The sequence below is a fragment of the Phalacrocorax carbo genome, chromosome 20 (assembly GCF_963921805.1).
Source record: "Phalacrocorax carbo chromosome 20, bPhaCar2.1, whole genome shotgun sequence".
Classification (NCBI taxonomy): domain Eukaryota; kingdom Metazoa; phylum Chordata; class Aves; order Suliformes; family Phalacrocoracidae; genus Phalacrocorax; species Phalacrocorax carbo.
The window spans coordinates 6487698-6500851 of record NC_087532.1 but is presented as its reverse complement, the minus strand read 5'-3'; the positions used below and the strand labels follow the sequence as shown (position 1 = coordinate 6500851).

The 13154-nt window shown below is 43.4% G+C and overlaps 1 protein-coding gene across 1 annotated transcript; it reads right to left on the bottom strand.

The window, feature by feature from the left end:
- Positions 1-74: 74 nt before the first annotated feature.
- Positions 75-13042, bottom strand: MFN2 (mitofusin 2). The gene is made up of 19 exons (XM_064470403.1): positions 12952-13042; positions 12461-12600; positions 12039-12217; positions 11202-11337; positions 10689-10851; positions 10023-10147; positions 9584-9692; positions 9384-9491; positions 8834-8987; positions 8527-8594; positions 8235-8356; positions 7792-7918; positions 7002-7106; positions 6458-6560; positions 5543-5763; positions 5244-5393; positions 4144-4340; positions 3626-3760; positions 75-2968 (listed from the first exon to the last, which is right to left on the bottom strand). Exons 3-19 carry the CDS (start codon positions 12211-12213, stop codon positions 2899-2901), a joined length of 2268 nt encoding a protein of 755 aa, XP_064326473.1. The 5' UTR covers positions 12214-12217; positions 12461-12600; positions 12952-13042; the 3' UTR covers positions 75-2898.
- Positions 13043-13154: the final 112 nt, after the last annotated feature.

Here is a 13154-nt window from a genome sequence, read left to right as displayed (position 1 = left end):
GTGCCATCGCCTGGACGTACCGTACTTCCACTTGAAGGCTTCGTATCGCGCCACGCAGAACGCATCGGGAGAAATACTTTTCCAATTCATTTTTATTTTGGTTTCCATTGTTTACAGCATTGATACAGGAATAATTCATGCAAATTTATCACCTTAAATACAGCAGAGAGAAAACTCACTGGTAAGAGTATTTCGAAGAGCTCCATCAACAACACACCATGAGAAAAACAAGTAGCAGCAATAAGATAAAGTGCATTTAGCTGACCTTCTTTAATAAGAGTTTGGGGAAGATTGGTTTTGGAGTTGCCTGTTCTAAGGATTAGTTTATCATTCTTTACGAAGAGCATGAGAGAACAGCCTCCTTGCTGCTAGTGTTCATTCCTCCACCACTCAAAATTAAAGAAGCGCAGCTGTGTTTTGATTAAGAGGAATCCAGCTCGTAGGCCCTTCCGTTAAAAGCTTGATTCTCGGTCACTCGGGCTTCAAGAGACAAGGGTTACAAGCATACTTAAAAATTCTTCTCTCCCATGTTAGCAGTTTTGCTTCTTTAAAAAACTCAGGTGGTTCTTTCCCCCGTTCTGTAGGTTAGGTTTCAGCACTACAGCGAGAATGCCTACATCACCAAAATCTGAGCAGTGGCAGAAACACACGTTGGCAAGACACCAGATTCTAAGAACCCATCAGCCTCTTTTCCCTTTACAGATTAGACACTGGCTTAAAGATCAGATCATTTATCAGATTTCCCCTAAAGGCCTGCTGAAGAGATGCTAACAGCACGCATCTTCAGCAGCAAGGTCAGCACTTCGGGTAGCCTAGAGTTGCTGAGCGGTACGGCATCATCATCTCCCGCTCCTGGAATACAGCGGACGATTCCACTTACTCAGGTATACTTCACCACAAGCCCAGGGGCCACATCTCCAGAGGCAGCCTCAAATTTCTTTCTTACTCATTCTCAGATCTGACCCAAGCCATATTTATGTCCTGCTGGTTGCCTGAGGAAACTGACCCAGGCCAGCGAAGCCCCTTGATGAAAATCGCTTTCCGGTTTGGGCTGGATTCAAGGCTGCCTACTGGAAGTAAAAGGTTGGTTTGCTTCCTGCATTCCAGGGTTGTAACAGGAGTCTCACTGCCAGCTCCTACATGATCAAGATACTTCTTACTTACAAGTCGTACTGCCAATCTTAGAACAGCATAAAATATTTAGTGACATTTCACTATTTTTACTCCCTCAAGTATTAGGCAGCTTCTTCCTGGAACTTCCGTGACAGACGAGACAGGACTTGTCACGGGCACGGGCATGAACAAGCAATCCTAAGCTGATGCCCTTTTCAAGGGAAAAGTCTCATTGTCAGTAAGAAAAAAAGAAACACTCTTAGTAGTTCTGAATTCAGCTGGACCTGCTCAAAGAGAGCCCATATTCTCTAAAGTTTGATGCCGAACAGATGTAGGTTGTCACTAACCTCAGAACTACAGGATCTGATTCTGGATTCCTCAGACATTTTGTGGGGAATCGAAAGGTTATACCCAACACATGGCAAAATACTGACCCACCAAGGGGAAAAGAAACTTTGAAACACAGGAACCTAACCCTGGTACTACAGAAATCAGTGAGAATCTCCCCGCTATCAATTCCAACCGGACCAGACTCCAGCCCCTAAGATTCCCAAATCTTATACTCCAAATTCAAAATTGCTTCAGGGCAAAAAAACCCCAAAAGATTACTTGATCTATTTGCAAATAAAGAACATTTTTTCTAAAAAAAAAAAGTCGCCTTAACCCAGTCTTGCCCTGACATGAAACACAAGGGAGACGTCTCCCACCGGCACTGGAGAAGCTGCACTTGCCAGCTCATTCTCATACTTCTCATGGGAGAAACGACATTACATCACGTTACTGCATGGGAGCTCTGCATGAAGCGAAATCTCTTACAGCTCATAATCCATGTGCTGTTCTTGTGGCCAAATAGGTAATGGAATTCCAAAGGCCTGCTTCCAGAAACACAGCTGTGCATTTCCAAAACAAAAGAAATCCTACATTCACCAACTTACCTCATAAGGCAGTTTGTTACATTCTATCAACTGGCTTTTCCTTCCTATTTTTCTTTCTCAACAAGCTGCCAAATTACCAGCACTACCTCCTTCCACAGGAGCTACATACATCTCTGCAAATTATTTGTCCGTGTTGTGAAACGGGCCAGACCACATTATTAAACTGCTCTTAAGAGGAAAAAAACTGACTCTCCAAAGCCAATAAGCTTACCAAAGGAAAATCTTAGTCCCTCTTGCTCTGGAAGAGAACTGGGTTTTGTTCATAGGTTTAAACCTACTGACAGTAATAAACCTTTCTGTGAAGGGGCACGGTGATCCTCTGTCACGTTCTGTAAGAAAGGAGTATCAACCTCGGAGACAGACCTGCCCGTGCTACAAATGCATTGTGAACCATCCTGCGTGCGCGGGACCTGCGTTTCAACCAACAGCTGCGTGTCACACATACATAAACCTGGGGCTTGGAAGTCCAAAGTTCCATCTTCACGTAGTAAAACTAAAGACTACATAAAGACATGTCAGAGTAACTTTTAACCTGATAAACATTTGTTTGTTATTTGTTACTGTACTTGATTTGACTTTAAAAAGCCCCCTGTAAATGTATGAAACACATTCCTTCTGAAGTAGCTTGGTCTCACAAGAAGGAAACAGAGGAGTTACAAACTTGTGTTGCTAGTGTTTAGAGGTGGGACACAAAACAGGGAAGCAGGATCCTATTGTTCACACAGCAACTGGAAACCTAGCAATAGGCTTTCGCTCGTTCCCTTTAGGGAATTCCAAGACCCACCACATTCTCTGTAGTATTTAGGAGAGCACTGAAGGGGAATAGTGTTGTTTTTCTCTTCTTCCCACACTACCTGCTTTGCTGCAGGTACTGATGCGTGAACATGTTGAGTTCACTGTCAAGCCATCCCGCTTTATTCCTGCAAGGACAGAAAGTCTCCGTTAGGTGAGTAAACCAGCTCCTCTCAAGCCAATCTGAAAGCAGCATGGCTAAAACGAGTAAACGGCAAGGCATGGAGAGGAGTGCCAGAGGCCCATTCCAAAACGCTGCTACCATTCCTTGCCCCTCCCTGGGTCAGGAACACGCCTGCCAACAGTCCCTAGGCTTTAAGGTTCAAACCGAGATCTCGGTCACAATGTCACATTGATCTTATTGTATAGATAAGGAATGTCTAAAAAATTATTCCCGACAGCCTTTGCAGGGTGAGGAAAAACGTCAGACAACTGCGTACAAAGGTGAGGGTGAGACTTTGCGTAATATTATAACAGCCTGAAGGAGTTTGTAGGAGTAGACGACTGTATGCTTTGATAAATGGAAAGGAACTGTAATTCCAAACCAACCAAAAACAGGAAAAAAAAGGGGTTTTGTGAGACAGATTTATATGACTGTCGACAGTACATGGGAAAGTACAGAGCAAAAGGGAACACGACTTGGTAGGAAAAGATGCTGATGTCTGCACATGAAACCTATGACGGACTGCACCCCAAGATACACCCTAATCTGAACATCTTGGGGCAATCACATGAAAAACAATCGTATACAAGATGTCTGTGCATGTGGCATAATAAAATCTCACCTGAGCAGCTTTGCTTTGCTCTGCAGTGAATCCAGAACTTCGATTTTTTTATTCATGGCCGAGATTTCCTGCTCAAGATTCTCCCGTGTGACATCCACTTGCTGACACAAATGAGCAAACGTTCCAGCAAGCTCTCTGTGAGACAAGGAGAGCAGCTGGTTATGATGAAAAGTAAGACCAAGCAGCAAATTCAAGGCCATAATCCCTTTGATGTATGGTGATGATGCTACTGCCTCAGATGTTCATCTTCCCACTTCCCCACAAGAGTATCTTAGAGCATCAGAGCAACTTGATTTGACAGGCAGAAGTACATTAAGACTAACTCTTAACAGCACCCAAATACTACATCGGTGATTCAAAAAACCACAATATTCTTTTAAAACCCATCTATCATTACACATTTTTAAACCTGGAATTCAATATGTGGAGTTATTTTGTTTTAACAAGGAATATAATTAAAAAAAAAAACCCAAACAACAGAATTTGGATAAGGTTTCAGCTGAATATAGGCAACTCACTGTTGGACTTGGTGGCTGCAGTTAGAACCCGTATAGCTGACGATGAGCTGCAATTTCTCTCCAGCATACTCCACAAACTGCCGTTTGAAAGCTCTCTCTTTTGCTTTTGTGGTCCAGGTGAGGCGCTCATATACATAAAGGAGCCCATAAAGGCCAAAAGAGAGAGCAATCAGTCTCCAACCCACAGCCTTCCAGACCTAAAAAAAGCACAAATGACACGATGCTAGCTCCTGACAAAGGTGCAGAGAGCATTGCACTCACATTCCAGACACATGAAAACGAGCCAGACAGATAATCCTAACTTGCAAGTGGTTTCATTGCTCAGACAACTTGATACTGATGTCCAGTCTACAAAATAAAAATACCTAAACTATTGGGGTTCTGTGCCGGTTAACCATTCCAGCACATTTAAATTACATCTGCAAGTGCAAACGAACTTTGTCTGGTTCACGGAATCCCTGTTTCTGAAGTAAAAGATGTTTTTAAGCAACCATCTCCCTTTGAGAAACCATCCACCCCTAGACACTGTGACACTAGAATAGCATTTAGGTATGGAACTGTCCCTACAGAAACTTAGGATTCTTCCTGCAACAGGAACTAGAGTTACCATGCAACTGGAGTCAGATCTCTTACACCTCTGCAGTTTGGGGAGATTTAGGATTCAAAACATTCATTATTTTCAAAAAAGACAGAAAAGCAGGAAGTGTTGACTTTCTGAAATAAATTAGGCATAGGATCTAAAATTAAGCATGCTCTTCCCTTTCCAGGAAGGAAGATACACATTATCAGAGGGTCTCGGTAGGTATTTCTGTCCCGATTCCTCTGAAAACACTGAATTTTCTTTTATTATCACAAAAGAATCAGAGACTATTTAGTGCTTTTATAACACACTTTGAAGGGTTATCTTCACAACAACCCTGGCTCCAAGCCTAACTATTAAGCAAAATAGGCTCAATAATTATACTCAAATAGCAGATCAAAGGAGAAAGCATTTCACTATCTGTGAATAGCAAATATCTACAGGACTCAGCAGTGCAAGCACTTCTCAAGTCAGTGCTCCAACATTATATATATAAATGCTGCTCAGGTTGCCAACGCACCACGCCACCAACCACGATGATCCCCATGGAAGTTCGGGAAGTTAATGAGGCCAGTCCAGTCACCATCGACACCATGAGCTCTTCCTGGGTCATAGAGCCTTGAGGCAAAGGAGGCAGGCTGGGATTCGCTGGTGTTAAAGGGCGTTGAACCTAATTAGAAGAGCAGTGACACAACAAAAACAAAAACAAAGTACAGAATAAGAAAAGGCAAACCACTGCCCTTCCCACTGAAAAACTTCAGCAGACACTGAAATAATGAATATCACATCTACGCCTGACCACTCAACGAGGTATCCTACCTGGTCATTATAGCCCATCAAGGCTCGACGACCATTCTTTGGTCCCAAAAACCTGTTCACCAGCATCGTCCATCCAAGAGAAAAATGGAATTCTATGTCTTCTTGGAAGTCGGCACAAAGCTTGTCACAGTTCAGATCATAGCTGAGCGTGAAGCACTGTCGGGGAATTAACATGTCTATCTGGCCCCGCAAAGAGACTGGAAGAAGGGGTTTTAAACCATCTGCACAGACAGGAAACAGAAACATTCAAAAATTGGCTATTGAGTTCACAAGAATTAACCAGACTTGTATTCTGTAATCAGGGTGGCTATGGGTTGTTCCATCCTCCACCATCACTTTTCTTAGTGCCTTAAATTTCCTAAAGCCAAGCGTGTTGCAAAGCGCAAGATACATCATGAGTCACTGTTCGACTCTTCAGATCAACTCAGAAGGAAATCTTTCCATGAACCTTCTCAAATCCTTAGAGGTAGCTGGTGAAGTTTAAAGTTTGGAAACTTTTTTTATAGCTTGGAAAACAACCCAAGGCCAGTTCTAAAAGCATTTAGGCACCATACTCCTATTAACACCTATATTCAGACAGGCACCTAGTTAAAAGTCATTCAGATTTCATTAGGATCTTGGTCTGATAACCTCTCACGTTTCCAAAGCCACAGCTCCTCTCTGTCATGAAGGATTAAGCTGATTGTACATATTCATTAGCAAATCACTGCACAAGTTCAGACACAGAGTGGAAAAAGCAGGAGTAACTAGTCCTCTGCACAATGGTATCGCTAATCAAGATAGAAACTAAGATGACGCCAGCTGCACATCAGCCATCAGATTAAGGAAAAACCCAGAACACCGACCCAGTTATTTTGCATTACAGTTAAAAGGGAAAAAAAAAAAAAAAAAGGAAACATCGGCTGCTGAACTGACCTATCATTTCTTGCTGCATTGTCTGCAGGGAAGCTGTGATTGCATTGGAGCAACGATCTGACATGTTACGGCCCAGACCTTCCTCAATGTGTTTATGCAGCTCCTGACAAACAAAGAAAGGGTTATTAAGCTTAAAATAAATGTAGGTAAGGTGCAGGCTGCAGGTGCCAGTTAAAAAAACCCTTCCAGAACAGGAGCACACATTCTGTCTGCCCACTGTTCCAACATTAGTTTCATTTTTTCCCCCCCATTCTTCAGTAAAGGAGAGGAAAAAGCAAATCAAGAAATCTCATGTGTACTCTGTAGTCTAGGAACAGTTCTGTTTGATCATATGTGTATCAATTTAGGACTGAGATTGTTTTTACAGAAGCTATCTGAATGCAAGAGACATTCTAACAACAGGTTTTTCATAATATGAAAAGCTTAGCTCATATCCTCTTTTGAATAATGTTAAGCATGTCAAAAAGCTAGCATAATTACTGATGGAGAGCAAAAAAAGGCCTCTTTAAATTGCTTAAGCAATCTGTAATAAACAATCACTTACACTCTTGTAAACTTTAAGAACTACTTGAGACGGATGGAAGTCTGCTTGGTATTCATCTACCAACACTGAAAGCCGTCTGATTTCTTCTGCCATTGCATTTGACACCTAGAGGAACAGCACAGGACAGAGTTTGTATATATTCTGTCCTAGGCAGAGACGGAAAACCACCCCTGAGGACATGCATTTCTTCGTAAGCACTACGGAACACTAGGCACTGTGACTGTGCAGCACCACGCGGCCACTGTGTGCCAACTGCAAAATGCAATATTGGTGACTTGCAAAAAAAGATGGCTGAGAAGTATGTGGGTCTATGCTCTGTATAACATTGCAGAGAGAAAAAGACTGAGGCAATAGAAGACCTGTGAAAAATTAATAGGCCTTTTCTGTATATTCATAATAGTTAAAATGGCATGTTATTATTGACACTGACATTATTGTAGATTGAAATAATAAGGAAACTTATCTGAAACATTTTAGTATTTTAGGATGCATTTAAGACTGAAATATAGTAGCAAGAATAATTCACACATTAATCAAAGTCTCATTGTTTATTTGAAGCATCTTATATGAGGCTCCCTGAGTGTTTCCTCCAAATATTCTGCTTTTCATTTTATTACCTCAAGGAGAACAAAAAACCCAAAACAAACACAACCTTTTAAAGCATTTCTTCTCTTCCCATCTGTAACTCCCACATTCTAGTACTTCAAAACTTTGTCAGCACTTTGCATTCTTCCCACCATGCTGGCAGCTGTTTCAGACAATCTCTTTTTCTGCAGCTGCTCCTCCTTACCTGCCTTTCCACTTCTTCTGTGATCTGTTTTATTTTCCGCTTGTAGTCTTGCGTAAGGAGCTCCAGCTGTTTGTCAATAAAACCTAAACGTTCCTGACGTTCCTCTCGCATTTCCAGACAGTAAACTCTGGTGGAAAAAAACCAGTGCTCATCAAAAAGCCAGGTAAATGGATTTTTGATCTACAAGTATCATTTGAATTCCAGAAACCAGAGATTCTCCTGCCCAAGAACATCTACAATACCTTATGTACACATGGCACAGAACAAAATAGAGGTTCTTCTCCCAGTATTTTCACAATTCACTAGAAGCACTACCAGTACGTGTCCTTTCCGCACCCAAACATGCTGTATTCTGCTTTGCATTTTAAGTGCTCATATTCCCTCAAATTTCTCCCAGAATACAAGCTTCAGTTAAGCAGGCACCAAGCACCAGCTCTCCTCACCGCTGTTCCTGGGCAGCTATATGCACAGAATCCATGATGAGACGAACATCTTCTGCAATCTGCTTTGCTCTCACCGTATGCTGCTCAAATTTTGTTTTTACTGCTGACTGCGAGATACATTCCTGTATACAAAAGGCAGCCAAGGTTAGCAGCAGGCAGAAGCATAGTACCCAACCTCTCCTTCCTGTTGGATTTATTTCCAAAATGTGGTCCCACTCCATGTTTATAAACTCTAGTCCCCAGCTTTTCAGGAGCAGAATCTAAACGGAAGATTACCAAACATAACGCTCACCTCAAACCTTCTCTCGAAGTTCTGAAACTCAAACATTCTTACTTGAAATCCATCTGCCAACGCTCCACCTGAGGGAAGGAAAGTACAAAAACCACTTCAGTTTTGAGACAGCAATCAGATGTCGGACATCAGGAAATGCTCCTGCTTTACCTTGAAGCCAATGTAAAAGTGCTGCTAAGTCACCTCTTTGCTTTTGACTGCTCTATTAATAACCTGACCCACCCCAATTTTATTCAGTTTTTGGAACCAGATATTCTCTATTTTCTTCTCTATCAGAAAATGGAATGTTTCTGTTAGCTTTCCTCACCTCCTTCTGGCATCCCTTGAGCTCTCTGAATCCTGGCATTCAGCACTTCTTTTGCCGACACAAAGAAAATTCGATCCCCTGCCTGGGCTCGATCCACCACACCCAGCTCATCTACCAGGAAACTGGTACAGCGCTCCATGTGCTGTCGACGCACCTGAGGGATAAACAGGATAAACCCCACATGTGGTTAAATCCACTCTATGCTCCATCCGTAAAAGGTCAGACCAGGCACCCACATGCCCTCTGCTGGTCTAAGCTACCAATGCAAAAGAGTTAGAAAATAACTGCTGTTTTATGGAATCTTCCAGCAGTTATCTAAGGGATCTAACTTCAAAAGGCCCCAGTTAAACTCTTCATTTCCAGCTCAGAAATTTCAAGAATCATGTCCTGATCACCAGACTATACTCCCTCTAGTCTCCACACTATGGTAACAAAAACCCAACTGCAAAACCATCACATATGACACTTTATGATTCTACCTGCAAGGACCAGAGTCAAAATGGCTCTATAATATCCATTCAAAGAAAAGGAATTTTAACAGATCACAAACCTCTTCCATGTATTCTGGTTCAGAGGCAGATGCATCCCAGCGGTTATTTAAAATAAATATATTGGGTCGAGACAGACGTTCGTTCACCTTGTGAAAGAACTGTTTCTCCTAAGCAAAACAGAACAAAACCTCTTAAGATTAATAAATAACAATTTTTTAACTTTTAGCCAAATTCACTGAACAAGTGGACTTGAACATACAGTTTGCATCAATGTTGATTCCGAATTTGCCACCAGGACAAATACGTCAGCATCTAGACAGAATTTGTCAATCCAGCTGTCCAGCTCTGTGGTTACATCAATGCCAGGGCTAGCAATGGAAAAAAAAAAAAAAAGAAAAGAAGAAATATTACTATGCTGTGGAAACAGAAAAAGTATAATTTTAAAAGTTATTAAGAAGTGTGTTTCAGCTTCTCAGGGCATTAAATTCCCATGTCTGAGCTATGCTGCCCTGAGGTGACTCAGAATACAGGCTAAAAGGAGGTACCGATCAAGAGACACTCTGCTAACTACAGCAAAGGACTTTAGTCACTGTCATAGATTACAACAGGGTCAATTTCCTTGATGTTTGTTAAATTTGTGTTTGAAGACATTTCTGTAATTAATCTGTGATATGTAGGAAAGGAAAGATATTTCTCACCTGTCCATCAGCACCAGGTCATCCTTTAAGAGAGGACATTTGGAATTGGGCCACATTACGCTGACTAGGCTGCCAGCATTCAGAAGTTCATCCTGATGAAGGGCATGAGCCAGCTGGTTTACTGTCTATCAAAAAGATGGATAATTTAGAATATTTCCTGTATGCTAAGATCTGTTAACACTATTATCTCCCCTTCAGGACCTTTCACAGACAATTTCAGATTAAATCCAACTCCAAATCACTTTCTCCCTGAGGGGTCTTCCACATAAAACTTGCTTAAATCTCCTAGTCAAAAGGCAACCGCCTAGTGAGAGTTTATGAGAAATTTTCCTGTCAAGGAAAAGGCTACTGAGGAATTATCAGGAAGCCCGTGCCTTCTGTCAGTCATACAGAGCTCAGAACTTCCCGAGTCACCATTTTGGTTCCTTGCTATCACTAACAAATACAACATACCAACTTTTTCATAAATTGAACAAGTTCTATCCTGTGACTTGCTCCGTTCCTCCCATCCTACATGTAACAAAAACCTATTCTTCCTCTCTACTCATTTAATGATTAAAATCCTTAACTGTGAAATTTATTCATAATGCTTTAATTTTCTTGTCCCTTCCCTTCTCTGGCACTTCTGAAGAGCTCTTCTTTATCTTCTGCTTAAGGTAATTGTACCTTAACACTCTTCTTTTCCTCTGAGCCTTCAGTAAGCAGGAAAGCTTCATGTCCATCTGTCCCTTCTACACGCAGGAAGCAATTAGTGGTGTGTCCAATTCCTGAAGGAAGGACTTTGTCCCACAGCATGGCATTTATCACAGTGCTTTTCCCATTGCTTGTCCTGAAGTCAGATTACAGAACAATACAGCAAGACTTCTGAGGTTCAGGCACACTCATTCTCATATTACTGAAAGCAAGTTCTCTAAACGCAAGCATTAACGATTTAGGTGCCACAGGCAACTTACGAAAAGACTTTTGGATTTTTTTATTTTAAGAATTCTTCCATATTGACGAATTACATGCTACAATATTTGTTTTTAATATATAAGAGGACTAGTACCAGGGACATGCACATTAGAGGCAAAAGCTGGAGCACCAGTGTTTCTATAAATAATTTTACTGGCTGCAGTCCTAAAGATGCCAACTGCTTTACTGACTGGGGAGCGTGGGCAACATAAGCACGTGACTCACCTTCCAAAGAAAGCAACTTTCATGTGTCGCCTTGCCAACACTTCACTAATGCCGCTGACTTTTGACAGGTAGCCTTTGACTTCCAGTACCTGCTCTTCTGTGGTGACCGGATCAAGCTCTATATTCTTGTGTGTTTCTAAAATCAAAATATATGATGCCTCTGAATTCCAGCGGTCATCTGCCTTAGTACTGGGTGAAACACCTCTTCATGATATAATACACATAACTCAATATTTATCTGTGGCCCAAAGACCATGTGGGTAATCTTGGCGCATGCAATTGCACCCTGAGGCAATTTTGCACCAGCATTTATCAGCTGGTCTCTTCTGTGTACCCAGTAACCTTAGGACTGTCTCAAACAGAACACAGCCAACACTTAAAACACTCCCAACACTCCAATTTTTTTTAAAAAAAACGAACACGTTTGTCTGTGTCTTAAGCTGTTAAAGCCAATTATTGGCATATGCTACATGCCACTAGGAATGACGTGTCTAGGCAAGAATGTTTAAAGAATTACAGGCAAAAAACCTAAAGAGCTTTGTATAGTTTATTAGAAAACTCCCAAACAACATAAAAACCAAGCACAGCTCACCACCTCAGTTTCCTAACATGTGTGAACTTGTCAGCTTTAAAATACGAACCCTGAACTCCACCCAAATTCAATAAAACAACTTTCTGTTCTTCTTATAAATACTGATATATGCAGGCATGCATGTATAGATAAGCACAGGTCTAGCAGCACCATTTAACTGAATGAGGGGGCTTTGGTGTGCGTTTGGGGGAATTGTGTGTGTGTGAAGCACTGTAACGCACTTGTAGTTCAAGAATTTAGCTCACCTTCCAGGAACGAGGAGCTCTCATTGATGTATGCAGCCAACTGTTCAAAGATACCATTGATTTTCTTCTTTGCAGTGACAAAATGTTTAAGCGGAGAAGCATTTACTTCAGCCATGTGTCTTTTATCCTTCTTCACTGCAACTATTGACTTGGAACGAGTAAACAACAGGGACATCGCGCTACAGGGAAAAATCCAATACATAAAGGTGGCTCACCAAGTGCCAACAGCTATCCAGCTAAGCATCCTACCAAGAACTAGACAAATACACGTTTTAAAAACAACCCTTTTTCTTTCACAAAGAAATTGTTCCACTTCCTACAATTCGAAATTACTCATAGATCAGGAATAAATAAATTAATCTTTCCTTCTCCCTTCCCACACACAGGCCCCCAGCGATCACTCCTCCTCTTCCTCCGCTTACTTTCAGGATGAGTTACGATTTCACAAGTCAGGCATGGTCAGCTCGCGTCCCTCTGGAACATGAACGACTGCAGTCCTCCTGCCTTCTCCCCCGCCCTGGCCAGCGCTTTCAGCGACGCCGAATCCAGCCTGCCCCCGTCCCTGCGGCAAAGGGACCAGGGGATGAGGGGCACAGGTTGCCGAGCTCCCTGACCGGCCAGGCTCGGCTCCCCCGCCAGCCCCGGGCCGCGGGAATGCGCCCGGCAGACGCTCCGGCCGGCCGCCATCGCCTTCTCCTCAGACCTCGGGGGGAGAGGCAAAGGGCGGGAAGCGCCCCTCTCCCGCCCCCGCAGGGCGGCGCGCACCTCGGAGGGGCGGCAGGACCCTGCCCCGGCGGGTCCTCCGGGTCCTCCCCCGGCGCGTCCGCCCCGGCCCCCGGCCCCCGCCGCCCGGCAGGCGACCCCCAGAGCGGCTCCCGCCTCCCCTACCGTCAGGCACCGCCCCACCTCTCACCTTCACCACCGCTCCCGTAAGGCCGCCATGTTACCCCCGCGGCGCCGTCAGGCGGCAGGCGCCGGGCGGCGGCGGCTGTCATCGCCGAGCGACGGGCGGGCCCGCTCCCGCGGCAGCATGGGAGCGGTAGTCTGCGGGCACGGCCCCGCGCCGCCCCGCACGGCCCCGCAGCCCCCGGCTCCCACCGCGGGAATCAAACCCAC

Coding starts and splice junctions, on each gene's coding strand:
- MFN2 (XM_064470403.1), bottom strand. CDS start 12,213: ATGTCCCTGTTGTTTACTCGTTCCAAGTCAATAGTTGCAGTGAAGAAG. Junction 7,919..8,234: donor ATAGCTGCCCAGGAACAGCG/GTGAGGAGAGCT, acceptor TTTTTCCACCAG/AGTTTACTGTCTGGAAATGC. Junction 3,761..4,143: donor TGCAGCCACCAAGTCCAACA/GTGAGTTGCCTA, acceptor CTTGTCTCACAG/AGAGCTTGCTGGAACGTTTG.